A 21219-nucleotide genomic window follows, 5' to 3' on the forward strand; every position below is an offset into this window, starting at 1 on the left:
GGCTGGCTCAGGTTTATAGTTAGGGCTGGCTCAGGTTTATAGTTAGGGCTGGCTCAGGTTTATAGTTAGTGCTGGCTCAGGTTTATAGTTAGGGCTGGTTCAGGTTTATAGTTAGGGCTGACTCAGGTTTATAGTTAGGGCTGGCTCAGGTTTATAGTTAGAGCTGACTCAGGTTTATAGTTAGGGCTGGCTCAGGTTTATAGTTAGGGCTGGCTCAGGTTTATAGTTAGAGCTGACTCAGGTTTATAGTTAGGGCTGGTTCAGGTTTATAGTTAGGGCTGGCTCAGGTTTATAGTTAGGGCTGGCTCAGGTTTATAGTTAGTGCTGACTCAGGTTTATAGTTAGGGCTGGTTCAGGTTTATAGTTAGGGCTGACTCAGGTTTATAGTTAGAGCTGACTCAGGTTTATAGTTAGGGCTGGTTCAGGTTTATAGTTAGGGCTGGCTCAGGTTTATAGTTAGGGCTGGCTCAGGTTTATAGTTAGGGCTGACTCAGGTTTATAGTTAGTGCTGGCTCAGGTTTATAGTTAGGGCTGGCTCAGGTTTATAGTTAGGGCTGGCTCAGGTTTATAGTTAGAGCTGGCTCAGGTTTATAGTTAGGGCTGGCTCAGGTTTATAGTTAGAGCTGACTCAGGTTTATAGTTAGGGCTGGTTCAGGTTTATAGTTAGGGCTGGCTCAGGTTTATAGTTAGAGCTGGCTCAGGTTTATAGTTAGGGCTGGCTCAGGTTTATAGTTAGTGCTGACTCAGGTTTATAGTTAGGGCTGGCTCAGGTTTATAGTTAGAGCTGACTCAGGTTTATAGTTAGGGCTGGCTCAGGTTTATAGTTAGAGCTGACTCAGGTTTATAGTTAGGGCTGGCTCAGGTTTATAGTTAGAGCTGACTCAGGTTTATAGTTAGTGCTGGCTCAGGTTTATAGTTAGGGCTGGCTCAGGTTTATAGTTAGGGCTGGCTCAGGTTTATAGTTAGGGCTGGCTCAGGTTTATAGTTAGTGCTGGCTCAGGTTTATAGTTAGGGCTGGTTCAGGTTTATAGTTAGGGCTGACTCAGGTTTATAGTTAGGGCTGGCTCAGGTTTATAGTTAGAGCTGACTCAGGTTTATAGTTAGGGCTGGCTCAGGTTTATAGTTAGGGCTGGCTCAGGTTTATAGTTAGAGCTGACTCAGGTTTATAGTTAGGGCTGGTTCAGGTTTATAGTTAGGGCTGGCTCAGGTTTATAGTTAGGGCTGGCTCAGGTTTATAGTTAGTGCTGACTCAGGTTTATAGTTAGGGCTGGTTCAGGTTTATAGTTAGGGCTGACTCAGGTTTATAGTTAGAGCTGACTCAGGTTTATAGTTAGGGCTGGTTCAGGTTTATAGTTAGGGCTGGCTCAGGTTTATAGTTAGGGCTGGCTCAGGTTTATAGTTAGTGCTGGCTCAGGTTTATAGTTAGAGCTGGCTCAGGTTTATAGTTAGGGCTGGCTCAGGTTTATAGTTAGGGCTGGCTCAGGTTTATAGTTAGAGCTGGCTCAGGTTTATAGTTAGGGCTGGCTCAGGTTTATAGTTAGAGCTGACTCAGGTTTATAGTTAGGGCTGGTTCAGGTTTATAGTTAGGGCTGACTCAGGTTTATAGTTAGAGCTGACTCAGGTTTATAGTTAGGGCTGGTTCAGGTTTATAGTTAGGGCTGGCTCAGGTTTATAGTTAGGGCTGGCTCAGGTTTATAGTTAGTGCTGGCTCAGGTTTATAGTTAGAGCTGGCTCAGGTTTATAGTTAGGGCTGGCTCAGGTTTATAGTTAGGGCTGGCTCAGGTTTATAGTTAGGGCTGGCTCAGGTTTATAGTTAGGGCTGGCTCAGGTTTATAGTTAGAGCTGACTCAGGTTTATAGTTAGGGCTGGTTCAGGTTTATAGTTAGGGCTGGCTCAGGTTTATAGTTAGAGCTGGCTCAGGTTTATAGTTAGGGCTGGCTCAGGTTTATAGTTAGTGCTGACTCAGGTTTATAGTTAGGGCTGGCTCAGGTTTATAGTTAGAGCTGACTCAGGTTTATAGTTAGGGCTGGCTCAGGTTTATAGTTAGGGCTGGCTCAGGTTTATAGTTAGGGCTGGCTCAGGTTTATAGTTAGGGCTGACTCAGGTTTATAGTTAGGGCTGGTTCAGGTTTATAGCTAGGGCTGGCTCAGGTTTATAGTTAGAGCTGACTCAGGTTTATAGTTAGGGCTGGCTCAGGTTTATAGTTAGGGCTGGCTCAGGTTTATAGTTAGGGCTGGCTCAGGTTTATAGTTAGGGCTGGCTCAGGTTTATAGTTAGTGCTGGCTCAGGTTTATAGTTAGGGCTGGTTCAGGTTTATAGTTAGGGCTGACTCAGGTTTATAGTTAGGGCTGGCTCAGGTTTATAGTTAGAGCTGACTCAGGTTTATAGTTAGGGCTGGCTCAGGTTTATAGTTAGGGCTGGCTCAGGTTTATAGTTAGAGCTGACTCAGGTTTATAGTTAGGGCTGGTTCAGGTTTATAGTTAGGGCTGGCTCAGGTTTATAGTTAGGGCTGGCTCAGGTTTATAGTTAGTGCTGACTCAGGTTTATAGTTAGGGCTGGTTCAGGTTTATAGTTAGGGCTGACTCAGGTTTATAGTTAGAGCTGACTCAGGTTTATAGTTAGGGCTGGTTCAGGTTTATAGTTAGGGCTGGCTCAGGTTTATAGTTAGGGCTGGCTCAGGTTTATAGTTAGTGCTGGCTCAGGTTTATAGTTAGAGCTGGCTCAGGTTTATAGTTAGGGCTGGCTCAGGTTTATAGTTAGGGCTGGCTCAGGTTTATAGTTAGAGCTGGCTCAGGTTTATAGTTAGGGCTGGCTCAGGTTTATAGTTAGAGCTGACTCAGGTTTATAGTTAGGGCTGGTTCAGGTTTATAGTTAGGGCTGACTCAGGTTTATAGTTAGAGCTGACTCAGGTTTATAGTTAGGGCTGGTTCAGGTTTATAGTTAGGGCTGGCTCAGGTTTATAGTTAGGGCTGGCTCAGGTTTATAGTTAGTGCTGGCTCAGGTTTATAGTTAGAGCTGGCTCAGGTTTATAGTTAGGGCTGGCTCAGGTTTATAGTTAGGGCTGGCTCAGGTTTATAGTTAGAGCTGGCTCAGGTTTATAGTTAGGGCTGGCTCAGGTTTATAGTTAGAGCTGACTCAGGTTTATAGTTAGGGCTGGTTCAGGTTTATAGTTAGGGCTGGCTCAGGTTTATAGTTAGAGCTGGCTCAGGTTTATAGTTAGGGCTGGCTCAGGTTTATAGTTAGTGCTGACTCAGGTTTATAGTTAGGGCTGGCTCAGGTTTATAGTTAGAGCTGACTCAGGTTTATAGTTAGGGCTGGCTCAGGTTTATAGTTAGGGCTGGCTCAGGTTTATAGTTAGGGCTGGCTCAGGTTTATAGTTAGGGCTGACTCAGGTTTATAGTTAGGGCTGGTTCAGGTTTATAGCTAGGGCTGGCTCAGGTTCATAGTTAGAGCTGACTCAGGTTTATAGTTAGGGCTGGCTCAGGTTTATAGTTAGGGCTGGCTCAGGTTTATAGTTAGAGCTGACTCAGGTTTATAGTTAGAGCTGACTCAGGTTTATAGTTAGAGCTGACTCAGGTTTATAGTTAGGGCTGGCTCAACTGGAGGCTGAACTCTGAGTCCAGATTGAAGTAAACAGGAAATACAGAAGTGTGATTCGACTTTGGTTATTATTCATCTAAGTTTTACACGGGACTGAATGTGTCGTCATCGTTTTTTTTAATTGTTGGTGCTAAAAAGAACAACGAAACATTAACAATGAAAGTGTTAAACCGACAATATTGGACGAAAAATAATTTCAATGTTTTATTTGTCTATGAAAACTATTCTAAAGGAAACTGTAGAATTTAGCTTTTGCTGGAAAAAAAAGTATTTATTGATCATCTGATGATTCAGAACATCAGATCATGAATCACCAAAACAAAACATTCGTATTCGTGAGTTACTTTGTTTCCAAAACGTGTTCTTTGAAATACAGGAAGTTACTTTGTGCTTCATTCAGTGAAAGAAAACATTTACATCAAAGTTTCAAACTGAAGAACTTCACTGCAAAATGTAACTATTATACAAGTTATGTGGAGCTCCTGAAGTGATGAAAATACATATTATTTATTTCTATCATGAATGTATTCAACGTCCACATTTTCACACAAAAGATAAAAACGTCATCTTTACGACAGTTTCACTTCAGTAAAAGATGCTTTTTTCTTAGAATTGGATTAAGATAGCGTGTTAATAATTAGCATGTTAATAATTAGCGTGTTAATAATTAGTGTTAATAATTATAAATTCTCTACCAGGTCAAATGATTACTCAGACTTGAAGCTTCCATCGTCCCATAAACCAGAGTGAACCTGTCACAGTGTTGGATCGGAGTATTTAGTATTTCAGTTATTAATTAGTGTCACCACATCATTTTACCAAATCATATAAAAAAAGAAGCTCAAAATGAGCCGAAGGGATAGAAAACGTCTTACACAGAACAATGTAAAAAGAAAAGAAATGAGAATAATCAAAGTGAAAACAACAGAAAAGCATTGATTACTTGTGAGTGATTAGCTGCAGAGCGATGTTTAATAACCCCGACTGATGATGAGTCATGTTCCTGCTTCACTTCAAACGCTTCGTTTTATTCATTTTCACTGAAACGTGGAGAGAAACGAGCCGATTAATCTGTGAGACGACTACGGAATAAAAGATGTTTCTATCCACGAGAAATGAATCGATGTCAGAATTCTGCATGTAAGTATTACTTATTATATATATTACAGTCCGAGTACATCAGGATATCAAACATGACTGTGCTGAAGTGCCGGACGTCCCAGTTCTGCGTCGACACATAAACGCAACACTTATTAAGTAAAACACCGATGTGACCCGATTATCATAGAAGCTGTAAATGAACTTATTCATATGAACAGGAAGCTGCTCAAGAGATGTTATTGATGAACAGACTGTAGAATAGTTAGTTCGTGGACGTAAACTCGTCTCATCACGCAGATTTGTGAATCTTGTTTTAAATTTGTGGATGATAAAAACTAGCGAGACTCTTTTCTCTGCGTTCTCCCTGAGCTTTCACTGACCTTCTTCATCCTGCAGGACACCTTCCTGCTCCTCCTATCACTTCCTGTCGCGTCACATTTTACCATCGGAGGAAGAACAGTTTGTAACCGAAGAAGAAGAAGAAGAAGAAGAAGAGCGGTGGATCTGATCTGCTGGTTTTCATATATTTGAGGCACAAGAAGGGTGAACTTAGTAACTGTGTCCGAACATGCTGGTCGAGTGTGGAAGACACCAGCGGACAGATTGTGGTAGATAAGCGTCTGTCTGCTGGTGTAAAGCTGATGCGTGGTCAGTTTACTAGAAGTGGTCGGTCCTGGATTAAAAGCAGCTCCTTCAGACCCTGATGAGGAAGTCGAGGCCGAGGGAGGCCGGGATGTGCATCGTCTCCAGGCGCAGAGCAGACGGCGTGTACGGGAACAGGACGGGGAACATGTGCTTGGTGTCCATCAGAAGCTGAGGAGGATCGCTCGTCTGCTGAGGACGGTTCTGGACACACAAGTACACATGGAGGTTAGACAGGTGGAACCAGCTGATGTCACTAAAGGCCTGTTCACACCTTGTTTGGACAATATTACAGGTGTGGAACCTTCCTGTTCGGACTTTAGGACCGATTACAGGAAGTTCAGGCCGCATAACGTCAGAACCAGAAACAGGAAAAACAACAACAGAAAATGAGCCGCAGTAGAACACAATGAGGTTTAACTGACGACTTTATGAAGCGTCAGCTGGAAAGAACCTCTGACAGGAGAGAGAGCCCGACGACAAACGTCAATGTCAAGCACTGCGAGACGGAGAAAGGTCCTGACCTTTGACCTAGGTGATCAAGGACCTAGGTGATGAAGGATTATATATATATAATTATATATATATAATTATATATATAAATATATATATATATTATATATTATATTATATATATATAATTATATATATAGTCACTTTGGAACAATGAAGGCCGTTGAGTCTCACCTGGATGTTTCTGATGAAGGACACACTGACTCTCTCTTCAAACTCGTTCAGAGGAGTGTACAGGTTCAGGATCTTTACAATCTGCAACACACATGACAACAGTGATCAATACCACCTGATGTTTCTGATCAGCTGATGCGTCTGGGGGGGTCAGCTGACCTGCTGCGTGCTGAGGGCGGTGCAGAGCGAGCAGATGGCCTCGGCGTCCTGAGTCGTCTTCTTCTTCACCTGCAGCAGCTGAGCGGCCTGGATGAGCGGTTCCAGAGTGGCTGCAGCTTTACTCTGGAACAAGTTGTTCCCTCTCAGCCACTCCTCCATCTGACTGGTGTTGTACCTGAACACACAAACAGCCCGCGAGTCAGAGCCAGAAGCACGATGGGACCTAGAAGACGGCGGTGGGACGTAGGCGACCTAGGCGACATAGAACCTAGGCGACGGTGGTGGAACCTAGGAGCTAGGTGATGGTGACAGGACCTAGGCGACAGCGATCGGGCGTAGGTGAAGGCACAAACAAACACACAAAGCCAGAAGCCGGGTTTAACTAAAGACCACAGGAAGTCAGCAGCTCTTACCTGAGCTGCATGCCGGTGCTCCAGGAGCACACGTCTTTGCGCAGCATCAGGTTGTTGAGGGTGATGGCGTTGATGCAGTGGAAGAGCTGTCGCACCACCTGACCCACGATCTCGGGGTCCAGACCGTGGTCCTGCATGGTGTCGTGAAACTGTCCCAGCTGCCTGATCAGGGCCTGCAGGGTGTAGCTGCTGGCGTCCGTGTCCATGCTGGACGAACGGTTCCTGTAGCCCCCCATCGGTTTGACTCCCGCCAGGCTGGGGATGCTCTCACTCTCCAACATGGCCGACACTGAACACAAGCAAGCAGAGAGAGATCAGTACGGAGCTTTGTTCCTGTCTTCATTCAGCAGCGTGGCCTTTCAGTCTGAGAGGTCAGTTATAAAGTATTTCTGCTCTAAAGGCAGCAGGTGTGTGTACATCACAATACAACTACACACTATATGATGTATATATCCTTCATGACGACGGTGAGCTTTAACACAAACTGGTGTCCAGTAGGAACTCACCGATCATCGGCTGGATGATGCCTTCTGCCACTTTGATGAGCTGCTGGTAGATCTGGATGGAGAGGTCGCTCAGCACCTGCCGGTACTCGGCCAGGTCGAAGTTCTTCAGACAGTGTTCGTTCTGTTTGCTCGTGTTCTGGGTCATAAACACCTGAACAACAACAACAACAACAACAACAACAACAACAACAACAACACTTCTTACTCTGCTCACGTGCTGCTGAATACAACACTGACATCTAACAGACAGTATCATGGTCTGTGTTGTGAGTGTGTGTCACCTCATCACCGCTGTACTGCTTCAGACAGTGAAGCAGCCGGCTGGTGTTGGCCAGCCAGAAGGACGTCATCTCAAAGTCTTCGTTGTTTTTCTACAGATGGAATGAACGTATATATCTCATTTAAAAGAAGAAGAACATTGATCTTTAGTCAGACAGTGGATGTGTACAGGACGCTCACCTTGAGGACCTTCTTGATGGCGTTGATGGTGGAGGTGAGCAGAGACTCCACCTTCTGGTCGTCGTTGATGTAGTCGGCGTGACGGATGCACATGAAGAGAATATAAGCCGGGAGACACGGAACTGTAGCCGACACCGTGTTGGGCCTGATGTCTGAAACACATTGAAATATATACTTCAGTCAGAACTACTGCTGACCTGAGGAGACTGACCTGAGACCAGTTCTTACTGTGGAGACTGACCTGAGACCAGTTCTTACTGAGGAGACTGACCTGAGACCAGTTCTTACTGAGGAGACTGACCTGAGACCAGTTCTTACTGAGGAGACTGACCTGAGACCAGTTCTTACTGAGGAGACTGACCTGAGACCAGTTCTTACTGAGGAGACTGACCTGAGACCAGTTCTTACTGTGGAGACTGACCTGAGACCAGTTCTTACTGAGGAGACTGACCTGAGACCAGTTCTTACTGAGGAGACTGACCTGAGACCAGTTCTTACTGAGGAGACTGACCTGAGACCAGTTCTTACTGAGGAGACTGACCTGAGACCAGTTCTTACTGAGGAGACTGACCTGAGACCAGTTCTTACTGTGGAGACTGACCTGAGACCAGTTCTTACTGTGGAGACTGACCTGAGACCAGTTCTTACTGTGGAGACTGACCTGAGACCAGTTCTTACTGAGGAGACTGACCTGAGACCAGTTCTTACTGTGGAGACTGACCTGAGACCAGTTCTTACTGAGGAGACTGACCTGAGACCAGTTCTTACTGAGGAGACTGACCTAAGATCAGTGCCTTAAACAGGAGGGCCTCGTCCTCCTTGTAGTACTCCAGCATCCCCTCAAAGTCCTTCTCTTTCCTCTGGACCGTGACCTGGCGCATCAGTTCTGGTCTGGATCTGCTGGTCTGAGCTGCAGCCTGAGACACTACAGAGACAGATGGAGACACATTAGTCCCTGATCAGCTGATGGACTGTCCTCTGCAGGTGTGAACAGCTGCTCTTACCTTCTAACTCCTGGACTTTCTTCATGTAGATCCTGAGCTGCTTCTTCAGCTTTCTCTCGTTCTTCTCCAGCTTCTCCACCAGCTCCTTGAGGTCCTACAAACAACAACAACCCAGCACGATGAAAGTCAAACAGGAACCGGTTCTCAATGGATCAGAATTACTGGTCCTGTGTGAGCTGGTCCTCACCAGGTTGTCGTTGGTGAGCCTGGTGATCTCCTGCTGGACGCTGTACTCCACCCGAGCCTCTGGAGACAGGGACGCCGTGTAGTTCAGGATCTCCTGCTTCTTCTCGATGTCGTCTCTCAGCAGCTCGATCTGAGTGTGAAGAGCCTCCAGCTCGTCTTTGTGCTGCCGGGTCTGAGTCTGGAGCTGAGCCTCCAGCAGCCTGAGGAGGAGGATTATTATTATAGAACATAATATCTCTTTTATGGAACGTTTAAATGCTTTGAATCACCCGACCACAACTTCTGAGTTCATCTCCCAACAAACTCGTCTGATACCTGGACTCACCCCGACCCATACAAACACTCACTAGAGCAGTGAACGAGGATTAATCCGCCGCTGAAGATAGACCCCAACAAAGTCACGAAGTTTGTTATATAAAATCTATATCTTAGGTTTTACTGAGAGATCATTTCAAGTGTAGCGACCAACTAGTGGATCTACAAAAACATATATTATTAATAATATAATACAATGTTATTAATATAATAATATTGTATTATTAATATAACAATATAATATAATATTATTAATATTATATTATTATATTATTAATATAACAATATATTATTAATATTACATTATATAATAATATAATATTACACTATATTATGATATTATTAATATCATAATATAATAATATAATTTAATAGATTAATATCTATTAAAGGTATTTTTTATTCCGTACTTTATAGATAAAGATAGAGATAAATCAATCTTAAATAATTAAATTAAAGTAATCAAGAAGTCTACATTTAGTGTTGTTCATACATGACAACATATGGAAATAAATATTCATTTATACGGTCATTTCATTTGTGCAGTAATTTGAAAAGTAAATATTTATCTTCATACTTTATATTCATGTCATAAATACACAAATAACAGCTGGATGAGAAATAAAGAAATACATATTATAATGTATCACTTATATAGTGATTAAGTAGTCGTGGACAGACTCCATCACTTGTTTATCTTCTCATCTTTCGATTCACAGATAAATAAAATAATGATAAACTCTGATGTGGAGTTTGATGATTTGGCATTTGGACCGAGACCCTCTGTGAGGAAAGAACTAGAAGAAGAAGAGAGTCAAACACACAGTACAGAGCTGGTGGTAGAGGAAGAGGAGGAGGAGGAGGAAGAGGAAGTAAACAAGCAGAACTAGAAGAAGAAGAAGAAGAAGCACACAGAGACCTGGCCACTTGTTTGAGGCCCTGGTAAGCCAAACCCAGCTCTCCATCTTCATTCAGATAACACCAGTCCTGCAGGGAGCTGGAGTCCAGCAGAGGAAGACGAAGAGGAAGCAAAGCAGATTGTGAGGAAGACTCCAGAGGACAGAGAGAGACAGACAGACAGAGAGAGACACCTCTTATGGCCGATGAGCTGCTGTTTGATGCAGACAGAAGAGACTGAAGAGAAAGTTGTTACACTAACATCTGTAAAACATCTGTAAAACATCAGCAGCACACACGGAAAAGTGTACGACAACAATGATGATGACGTCCTCCGTCACAAGGAACACATTCAAAATACTACTCAAGTTAACGTACAGAAAATCCTGTAATTAATATATATATATATATATATATTTATATATATATATATATATATATAAATAAATAAATAAATAAATAAATAAATAAATATAAAAATATATAAATATATATATAAATATATAGGATATTGCCACCTGAGTGCGTCTCTTACCTTAACTTTCTTAAAGAACTTCATTGTTTTGCTCCGTTCATCTAAAAGGAGCCGTTTTAAAGTGAAACCTTCTGAAGTGAAACTTTAAACTTAATATTTGCTCAAAGTTTCAAGTAGAGTTTAAAATGAATTCTCTTGCAGCAAAACTTTAATATAAGTTCAGAGTAAAAGATAAAGTAATGTTTGATTGATTGTTTATTCGTTTTAAAGTTTGGTGCAACAAGATTAAAAGTTAAACTATGATTTAAATCAGGTGTAAGGGTCTCAAAGAAAACTAAAGCTTCAACAATTTGGCAACATTTTGTATTAAGAGTTGAGCTGAGAAACAAAGACTTCCTCTTTAGCTTTTATGGGCAGTTGGCAAACTACTCTAGGGTTCCTGTACTGCCACCTAGTGGACTGGAGTCTCTACACTCCTTTATGGACTCTCAGTGTCTTCATGTTACAGTCAAGTGAGACACCTGCTGGTAAAACTCAGTATACCAGTCCGGTGTTTGGTTTAATATCAAACCTGCTTTGAATATTTGTACATCGACCCTTCTAGGAAAATATACGTACTGTCTCTTTAAATGTTGTTTTCCAGGAGGAGATGATGTCACTTACTTTTTGGACTCACACAGTCCGTGATAGGCTTTGAGGGCCTCCTCTTTATCCACCGGCTCTTTGCTGATAATCACTTCAGGAACCTTAGTGCTGTCCTGAAGAAACAGAGGAAACGATAAACGTTATTTCACCTCAACATGAAGAGCGATTCAGTAACAGCTGCATTAATAACCAGTCTGTGTGTTTATTGGGACACAATGTTAAAAGTACACTGATCTGTTTTTAATGTGGCTCAGATTTGAGATCTGGAGCCGCTTCTTTTCTTCATATATATTAATACAGTTAATTCGGACCCACAAAGGTCCGCCTGTATGCAGATGATACTGCTGTTTACTGCTACATTCGCTCTAAACGCTCTCCAGGAAACAGAACAATGAATTGTTTCTAAATGCTGAAAAACTGCAGAATGAAACACGAATAGTAGAAAATGTTTAGCGTACTATTTGGTCGTTCTTCTCTCGAAGCTGAACAGCGCTGACGATCTGAGTCCTCAGAATAAGGACTTCCTCCTTGCGAGCATCCAGCTCCTCATTGGCTGATTTGAGCTGACTCAGCAGCAGGTTGTAGCCGTCCTGCAGCTCATTGGACGTATTGTTTTTAGACGCACGCTCGGAGATTGTTTTCCTCATCTCGTTCAGGTCGTTCTTCAGCTTCTTGTTCTCCGATTCCAGCTCCTGTCTCTGGAGGAACACAGAGAGGAGATGATGTGAGGAGATGATGTGAGGAGATGATGTGAGGAGATGAGGTGTGAGGAGATGATGTGTGAGGAGATGAGGTGTGAGGAGATGTGAGGAGATGATGTGTGAGGAGATGAGGTGTGAGGAGATGTGAGGAGATGATGTGTGAGGAGATGAGGTGTGAGGAGATGTGAGGAGATGATGTGTGAGGAGATGATGTGAGAGGAGATGATGTGAGGAGATGATGTGAGGAGATGATGTGAGGAGATGATGTGTGAGGAGATGATGTGAGGAGATGATGTGAGGAGATGAGGTGTGAGGAGATGATGATGTGAGGAGATGATGTGTGAGGAGATGATGTGAGAGGAGATGATGTGAGGAGATGATGTGAGGAGATGAGGTGTGAGGAGATGATGATGTGAGGAGATGATGTGTGAGGAGATGATGTGAGAGGAGATGATGTGAGAGGAGATGATGTGTGAGGAGATGATGTGTGAGGAGATGATGTGAGAGGAGATGATGTGAGAGGAGATGATGTGAGGAGATGATGTGAGAGGAGATGATGTGAGAGGAGATGATGTGTGAGGAGATGATGTGAGAGGAGATGATGTGTGAGGAGATGATGTGTGAGGAGATGATGTGTGAGGAGATGATGTGTGAGGAGATGATGTGAGGAGATGATGTGAGGAGATGAGGTGTGAGGAGATGATGTGAGAGGAGATGATGTGAGAGGAGATGATGTGAGGAGATGAGGTGTGAGGAGATGATGTGTGAGGAGATGATGTGAGAGGAGATGATGTGAGGAGATGATGTGAGGAGATGATGTGTGAGGAGATGATGTGTGAGGAGATGATGTGAGAGGAGATGATGTGTGAGGAGATGATGTGAGGAGATGATGTGAGGAGATGATGTGTGAGGAGATGATGTGAGAGGAGATGATGTGTGAGGAGATGATGTGAGAGGAGATGATGTGAGGAGATGAGGTGTGAGGAGATGATGATGTGAGGAGATGATGTGTGAGGAGATGATGTGAGAGGAGATGATGTGAGGAGATGATGTGTGAGGAGATGATGTGTGAGGAGATGATGTGAGGAGATGAGGTGTGAGGAGATGATGATGTGAGGAGATGATGTGAGGAGATGAGGTGTGAGGAGATGATGTGAGAGGAGATGATGTGAGGAGATGATGTGTGAGGAGATGATGTGAGGAGATGAGGTGTGAGGAGATGATGATGTGAGGAGATGATGTGTGAGGAGATGATGTGAGGAGATGATGTGAGGAGATGATGTGAGGAGATGATGTGAGGAGATGATGTGTGAGGAGATGATGTGAGGAGATGATGTGAGGAGATGAGGTGTGAGGAGATGATGATGTGAGGAGATGATGTGTGAGGAGATGATGTGAGGAGATGAGGTGTGAGGAGATGATGTGTGAGGAGATGATGTGAGAGGAGATGATGTGAGGAGATGATGTGTGAGGAGATGATGTGTGAGGAGATGATGTGAGGAGATGATGTGAGGAGATGATGTGAGGAGATGATGTGTGAGGAGATGATGTGAGGAGATGATGTGAGGAGATGAGGTGTGAGGAGATGATGATGTGAGGAGATGATGTGTGAGGAGATGATGTGAGGAGATGAGGTGTGAGGAGATGATGATGTGAGGAGATGATGTGTGAGGAGATGATGTGAGAGGAGATGATGTGAGGAGATGATGTGTGAGGAGATGATGTGTGAGGAGATGATGTGAGGAGATGATGTGAGGAGATGATGTGAGGAGATGATGTGAGGAGATGAGGTGTGAGGAGATGATGTGAGGAGATGATGTGAGGAGATGAGGTGTGAGGAGATGATGTGAGAGGAGATGATGTGTGAGGAGATGATGTGAGAGGAGATGATGTGAGGAGATGATGTGTGAGGAGATGATGTGTGAGGAGATGATGTGAGGAGATGATGTGAGGAGATGATGTGAGGAGATGAGGTGTGAGGAGATGATGTGAGGAGATGAGGTGGTTTTGTACCTTGAGGTTGTTGTAGGCCAGATCAGCCGTCTCCTGCTCGGAGACGGAACTCCTGGACTCAGAACCCTTTAATGAAGCAAACACAAACATTAAAGTGTGATCATCTCAGATTAATATGTTCTGCTGAGCAGGAACATGTGAAACCAGACGGTCACCCTGCGCTTGGCGAGCTCCTCCATCTTGTCCAGGTTGACCTGCAGCCGATTCCTGTCCTGCTCCAGCTCTCTGACTCTCTTCTGCAGCTTCATGAACAGACTGATGTCCATCGCGGCCTTCTCCACTCCCATCTCCTGCTCAGGTTAGGAAACAACAACGAGGTCGGTTCAAAATACTACGCAAGCTAACGTACAGAAAATATATATATATATATATATATATATATATATATGTGTATGTATATATATATATATATATATATATATATATATATATATATATATATATATATATATATATATATATATATATATATATATATATATATATATATATATATATATATATATATATATATATATATATATATATAAAAAATATGAATATATAAATAAATGATAAATATATGTATAAATATATATAAATAAATAGTTCACGGACTCACCTCCACCAGCTGGATGGAGTCCTCGGTGTCTCCGACCTCCGAGGTGGAGACGGACGGGTAGTTGGAGTCCGACTCCAGGCTGCTCTGAGCGGACGGGTTCCTCCGGTGGCCGGGCTGGAACTGGCTCAGAGACAGCTCCTCCTTCAGGTTGTCGTATCTCTGCTCCAGTCTGGAGAACTCTTTGAGATGATTCTGGTATCGCTGCCTCTCTGCGTCCAGCTCCTTCTGCAGAGACGTCTCCCTCTGAGACGCACCGCTAGTGTCCTCTGGACAAAGAAGACATTTAATAATTCATCTTGACATGATGACGACACTTGAAAAAGGATGAAGAAAATGAACTACAAGACACAGAGGAGGTAGAATATAAATAGAATAAAACCTAAAACTAAACGTCCTGTTTCCAGACAGACAGACAGACAGACAGAGACACAGACAGAGAGAGACACAGACAGACAGACAGACAGACAGAGACACAGACAGACAGAGAGAGAGAGACAGACAGACAGACAGACAGAGACACAGACAGACAGAGACACAGACAGAGACACAGACAGACAGAGACACAGACAGACAGACAGACAGAGACACAGACAGACAGACAGACAGAGAGACAGACAGACAGACAGACAGGTGATGTCTTCAGGTCTCACCTCCGGAGCTCTTAGATTGCTGAAGAATCCTCTGGTTTATCTCCTCTTTCTCACTCTTCAGCAGAGAGTTCTCTCTCTCCAGCTCCTCCACCCTCTGAGGACAAAGACACCAGAAGACACAAGAAGACACGTGAAGACACAAGAAGACGATGTCGGTAACATTCATCTCTCCGTTAGTAAAAAGGTTCAGACAGACAGACAGCGTCACACAACGATACCAATGAAGAAGAACAGCGTTCTCCCCTTAACATTTAGTTTACACCTGAAGTCTTAAAAGAGTCCTCTGATTGATCATCACACTCCTGGAACACCGTCAGAGACACCTGTCTTCTGTCCTCACCTGTCCTCTTTCCTCACCTATCACCTGTCCTCAGTCTTCATCTGCCCTCACCTGTCCTTACCTTTCCTCTGTTCTCACCAGTCTTCTGTCCTCACCTGTCCTCTTGTTGTCCACCTGTTGTCACTTGTGTTCTGCCCTCATCTGCCCTCACCAGCCTTATGTTCTCACCAGTCTTATGTCCCCACCTGTTCCCCGTCCTCACCTGTTGGAGCCCCATCTTCTCGTTGCCGTGCTCCTCCTCCATCCTCTTCCTCTGGGCCGACGCCTCCTGCAGCTCCTCCCTCAGCCTGTCCAGCTCCTCCTGCAGTGAAGAGACCTGAGCTCCTCCTACCGGCCGACTCTTCACCTGCTCCAGCTGTTTCTGCAGCTTGTTCACCTCCGAGCCCAAACCGCTGTTCACCTGCACGAGCTGCTCGTTCTGAGTCCGGAGCTCTTTGGACTGAAGGGGACGGACAGGAGACACGTTATTACTGTTCATTTATTAATTATGTTTGTAATTATAATTATTATTCTTGTTGTTGTTGTTATTAATATTATTGTTGTTATTAATATTATTGTTGTTATTATTATTATTGTAAACATTATTATTATGATCGTCATTATGGTTGAGTCTTCTGATCACCTGGTCGTCCATCTTCCTCTGCAGCTGGACGATCTTGTTCTCCATCCCCGTGTTGAGCTTCTTGAGGCGTTCTGCGGACCGAGCTTCGATCTTCAGCTCCTGAACCCGTCGTTTGGCTCGGACGCGTCTGAAGCCGCACTGGATGGTGACGGCGGCGTCGCGCGCACGCCTGAACTTCCTCCTCTGCAGCCAGCCGCGCACCGTCTTCTGGATCACCATGGCCTTGTGGTGCAGCAGGAACTATGGAGAGTTCAGAGAGACGCTGTGAGACGGAGACATTCCAGGTTCTAGTGGAGACGCTCTGCCTCCAACTCACATGTCAACGAACAAACAAACAGATCTCTGTTCACATCTGGAGAGGAAGGACATTATGTTACAGAGGACCACATGAGGATCCCATGAGGACCGCATGAGGACCCCATGAGGACCCAATGAGGACCACATGAGGATCCCATGAGGACCGCATGAGGACCCCATGAGGACCCAATGAGGACCACATGAGGATCCCATGAGGATCCCATGGGGACCCCATGAGGACCCAATGAGGACCACATGAGGATCCCATGAGGACCCCATGAGGACCACATGAGGACCACATGAGGATCCAATGAGGACCGCATGAGGACCCAATGAGGACCACATGAGGATCCCATGAGGACCCCATGGGGACCCCATGAGGACCCAATGAGGACCACATGAGGATCCCATGAGGACCACATGAGGACCACATGAGGACCACTTGAGGACCCCATGAGGACCGCATGAGGACCCCATGAGGACTGCATGAGGACCCCACGACGACCGCATGAGGACCCCACGAGGACCGCATGAGGACCCCATGAGGACCGCATGAGGACCCCACGAGGACCGCACGAGGACCACACGAGGACCCCACGAGGACCCCACGAGGACCACACGAGGACCGCACGAGGACCCCACGAGGACCACATGAGGACCACATCAGGACCACATCAGGACCCCATGAGGACCACATCAGGACCTGTACCTCCTGGTAGATCCGGCGGGTGAACATCCCTCTGGTGAAGGCCTGGATGGTGACGACAGCCCGTCTCACCCTCAGATAGGCCCGTCTGTCTCTCACCATGCGGAACTGCTTCTGACAGATGAGGGCGGCTCGGGTCTGACGCAGGAAGTCAGCGAGTCTGAAGAAATAAAAGCATGAAGAGATACTGTAGGAGCAGGTACGGCCTGTGCCATTAGGTGCACCCTGTTTGTCACTTCTGGTAATTGAGTCACGTGATGTTGGGGAAAGCAGCTGTTCAGTAGTTAGCTGGATGAATGGAAGGAGGGGGGGTGAGAGAGGGAGACTTATTCTTTGTTGACCGCTATGTACACGCTATACACTATTTTCACCATCTATGTTATGTCTATGTTATATCAGTGGTGGGCCGTCAGGGCCTGCAAGGCCTTCTCTGCTGGCCTAAACAGAATCATAAAGTTATATCTATTTTATAATTAAATAATTGTTCTTAAATACACTACATGTATTATAATTTATATAAATATTTTCCCCATCATCTTATGTTCTCATTGCACAGCTACTGTCTTCCTCAGTTGCTCTGCTTCCAGTGCAGCTTGTTTTAAGTAGAGCTTTTATCCAATCAGATCTCACCTCTGTGTCTCTAGGTAAGAACAGAGGCCTGCAGACTCACAAGTGAATCCATGTGCAGTTTAAGTGAATGGGGACGATGTTGTTGATTGTCATAGTGTTCAACCAATCAGATCTTTAGTTTGACATGTTGGGCGTATTCTTTGATGTGTCAGCACCTGCTAGCCGGCCTGTAGCTACGTCAGCATTAGTGCAGCTCAGTGTCCATGTGTCCATGTGCTGTGATTGGTCAGTGGGCGAGCACGTGACTATCGTGAAACGAAACTTAACAGCAGAGGCTGATGGGTAGTGAATCACATCACGTGATGCAGCTCAGCCAATCAAATATGGGCATTCTGACTGAATGAGATGCACCACACACCATGACACAGGGGGCTGAGACGAGGAAAGACATTGCAGAGCAGTACGTTCAAGTTGTGAAAGTAAAATCATAAGACCATCTCTGTGGGTCGCGGCTTGTCATTAAGGAGTGATGGTGGGTCCCACAGCCAGACCAGCTGAGAACCACTGTCCTCCATGAGCACAGAAAACATTATATTTTACTGAATTTAAGCTTCTGCATTTTCCAAATGCAAATGCTCGAGCAACAGTTTAATACGAAGACGTACATAGTTACAGCCTTAAAAATGAATAATAGCTGTGGCGCCATCATGTGGTTATAAGGTGGTATTTCAGCTGCAGGACAACAGAGAAGGCCCAGGTATAAAATGCACGGCCCGCCACTGATTTTCACTACTATCATTACTTGACGCTGTCGATCACTTTGTACAACAAGCAGAAGGAGAGTTTGAACACAAAGTTTTGTTTGTTTGTCTCTGGATCCGCAGATCATTTACAAGCAGCACGTCCGCAGGTTAGTCTCCCCTACTCAGCCTCTCCATAGTCATCTACAGATACTATAAATACTGCTAAAAATACTACATTAAATGCTAAAAAATACTGCTAAATACTACAAAATACTGCTAAATATTACATTAAATACTATATTAAATACTACATTTATCAGACAGCTTTAGCTACATTTCGAACTAACAGAACACATTTTACACATTAAAAACCCAAAACGTAAATGAAGTAGTTAACTACATTAAAGTACTACTGACATACTAATACACCAGTAATAATTATCCCATACTATTCTGCATTATGAGTGTACATTCTGTTGTTCATACTTTTACATGATATTACAGTTACAGTTAATTATTTAAATTTATTTATTAAAGATTCGTCTGTGAAAAGACTAAAACTAAAAAGTAGCTGAAGTGTCATCAAACGTTGACAAACGAACGTGGACAAACTAAATCAGAATAAAAAGCTCCTGAATATTTAAACACGTCATCAGTGTTTATAGATTATTAGATTCCTCTGGTCGTTCCCGTCCGTGCTCATTAGAAAGAAGAAGAAGAAGAAGAAGAAGAAGTTTCTCTGGAGGACCAGAGCTATAAAGACAGAAGGAACCAGAAGGGTTCAGGTGGGACCACAGAGACCAGTATCAGACCTGCGGGCCAGGTATCCTCGGCCGTATCTCTGCAGAGTGACGGCCATCTTGCGGATCTTTCGGTATCGAACCCTCTGCAGCCACCCGCGCACCGTCTTCTGGATCTTGATGCAGGCCGAGCGGAACCTGTCGGCCCGGAGCCTCTCCAGGTACGCCACCTGACCCGCCCGGAAGAAGATCTTAGTCCTCCCGAACTGGAACATGTCCGGCTCCTGAGACACGACGGGGGGGGAATGATGTCACCGGTGATGTCACGATCAGAGGCGATGATGAGTGACCTTCATCACTCATATCATTCATTAGTAAACAAGGTTCTGACCTTGATCAGGGTCTCCAGCAGGTTCTTACAGACCAGCTTCTTGTCAGCGGACGTCATGTCTGACTTCTTCAGCAGAACTCGGTACCTGTTGAAGAAGTCCGGGTACGTCCACCTGGAGAACCACGAGACACGGTTCTGTTATTACATATGAATCTTTATTCAAACAACTCACAGAGAACGTTTACCTGATAGAACTCAAGAAGAAGAAGAAGAAGAAGAAGAAGAAGAAGAAGAAGAAGAAGAAGAAGAACAAGAACAAGAACAAGAAGAACAAGAAGAAGAAGAAGAACAAGAACAAGAAGAACAAGAACAAGAACAAGAACAAGAAGAACAAGAACTCAAACAAACAAGAACAATGAAGAAAACTAGAAAAAGACAAGAAGATGAAGAACAACAACAATAACAAGAAGAAGAAGACGAAGAGGACTCACCTGGACGGGTACCCGGCTGCACTGATCCGGATCGTCTCCAGGACTCCACAAGCTCTGAGCTGCTGAACCGCTCGTCTGGAATCAAACCTGCAGAGACAAGAAGTACTTCGCTTCATCTTCATCACTTCACTACACTTCATCACTTCACTTCATCTTCATCACTACACTTCATCTTCATCACTACACTTCATCTTCATCACTTCACCTTCATCACTACACTTCATCTTCATCACTACACTTCATCTTCATCACTACACTTCACTTCATCCTTCATCACTACACTTCATCTTCATCACTTCATCTTCATCACTAATTATTACATTTGTATTTATTATTATTAATAATACAAATATTAATATTATTATTATCAACCACACAATATATGTTTTTAGATTTAATAACATGAGACTATCTGCTGTTAAATATTATAATTAGGAGGAAAAATAGGATTTTCTATTTGCTGTCAGAACTAAGAGCCAATCAGCTGTTTGATCAGGAGACAGCCAGGTGTTTCCCATCATGCCCTGGGGCGCCTGGCTCTAGAAGAGGTCACACCTGTTCCCTTCCTCCTCACCTCTAGATCCTGAATCATGTTTCTGTTTGAGCAGCAGAGGAAAGGAGACGAGGACTCACGAGAAGGATTCCTTGAAGTCGTTTGGTTTGATGCAGCGGACGTAGTGCGGAGTCGTAGCGTTCAGGGTCTCCATGAGGAGGTGCAGAGAGCTGCGGAACTGGACCAAGAGAAACATCATCAGTATCTGCTTTTAGTGGTGGAGTCCTGCAGGGACCAGCAGAGACCAGCAGAGTCCTGCAGGGACCAGCACAGTCCTGCAGAGAGCAGCAGAAAGAAGCAGAGAGCAGCAGAGTCCTGCAGGGACCAGCACAGTCCTGCAGAGTCCAGCAGAGACCCTTAGAGACCCTTAGAGTCCAGCAGAGTGCTCACCTGGTGTCCCACGGTCTTCCTGTGCTCCTTGTTGGGGGCTCTGGGAGTCGGCTTGGCGGCTCTGACGTTCACTCTGGAGGACTTCGGGGGGGCGACGTCGTCCTTGTCGTGAAACAGATCTGAGACGAGCTGAAACTGAAGAAACTCTGAACTCAGTCTGAGAGAATCTCACAAACGATTCTGTGACAAAGTTTAAACGACGTTTAATGACAAACAATCATATTTAATAAGACGTTCACCAACAGAGCGGTGCAGGGACCAGATCACATGACGTCACACGCTATGATTGGCTGGGCTCCCTTATGACCCGCCCTACTCTTCTCTGATTGGTTAGATTTGCTAAATCCGTTGCTAAACGCTAACATTAGCCTAGCTGTGATGC

At 44.5% G+C, this 21219-nt stretch overlaps 1 protein-coding gene across 1 annotated transcript in view; it reads right to left on the minus strand.

The window, feature by feature from the left end:
* Positions 1-3824: 3824 nt before the first annotated feature.
* myo5b (myosin VB) overlaps positions 3825-21219 on the minus strand; it is a 35093-nt gene continuing 17698 nt past the window's right edge. The window contains exons 16-39 of the mRNA XM_076078259.1: positions 20838-20972; positions 20528-20625; positions 19895-19981; positions 19464-19575; positions 19145-19356; positions 17023-17179; positions 16017-16256; positions 15597-15833; positions 15055-15148; positions 14405-14670; positions 13959-14093; positions 13804-13869; positions 11548-11787; positions 11108-11202; positions 8759-8957; positions 8572-8665; positions 8349-8492; positions 7568-7719; positions 7390-7479; positions 7109-7259; positions 6603-6891; positions 6190-6364; positions 6031-6111; positions 3825-5547 (exon numbers count right to left, since the gene is read on the minus strand). Coding sequence (XP_075934374.1) covers positions 5395-5547; positions 6031-6111; positions 6190-6364; positions 6603-6891; positions 7109-7259; positions 7390-7479; positions 7568-7719; positions 8349-8492; positions 8572-8665; positions 8759-8957; positions 11108-11202; positions 11548-11787; positions 13804-13869; positions 13959-14093; positions 14405-14670; positions 15055-15148; positions 15597-15833; positions 16017-16256; positions 17023-17179; positions 19145-19356; positions 19464-19575; positions 19895-19981; positions 20528-20625; positions 20838-20972 — 3702 coding nt within the window. The 3' untranslated portion in view covers positions 3825-5394. The remainder of the gene's footprint in view (positions 5548-6030; positions 6112-6189; positions 6365-6602; positions 6892-7108; positions 7260-7389; positions 7480-7567; positions 7720-8348; positions 8493-8571; positions 8666-8758; positions 8958-11107; positions 11203-11547; positions 11788-13803; positions 13870-13958; positions 14094-14404; positions 14671-15054; positions 15149-15596; positions 15834-16016; positions 16257-17022; positions 17180-19144; positions 19357-19463; positions 19576-19894; positions 19982-20527; positions 20626-20837; positions 20973-21219) is intronic.

Source organism: Anarhichas minor, unplaced genomic scaffold (genome assembly GCF_050575085.1).
Source record: "Anarhichas minor isolate MPS153535 unplaced genomic scaffold, ASM5057508v1 ptg000064l, whole genome shotgun sequence".
Lineage (NCBI taxonomy): Eukaryota > Metazoa > Chordata > Actinopteri > Perciformes > Anarhichadidae > Anarhichas > Anarhichas minor.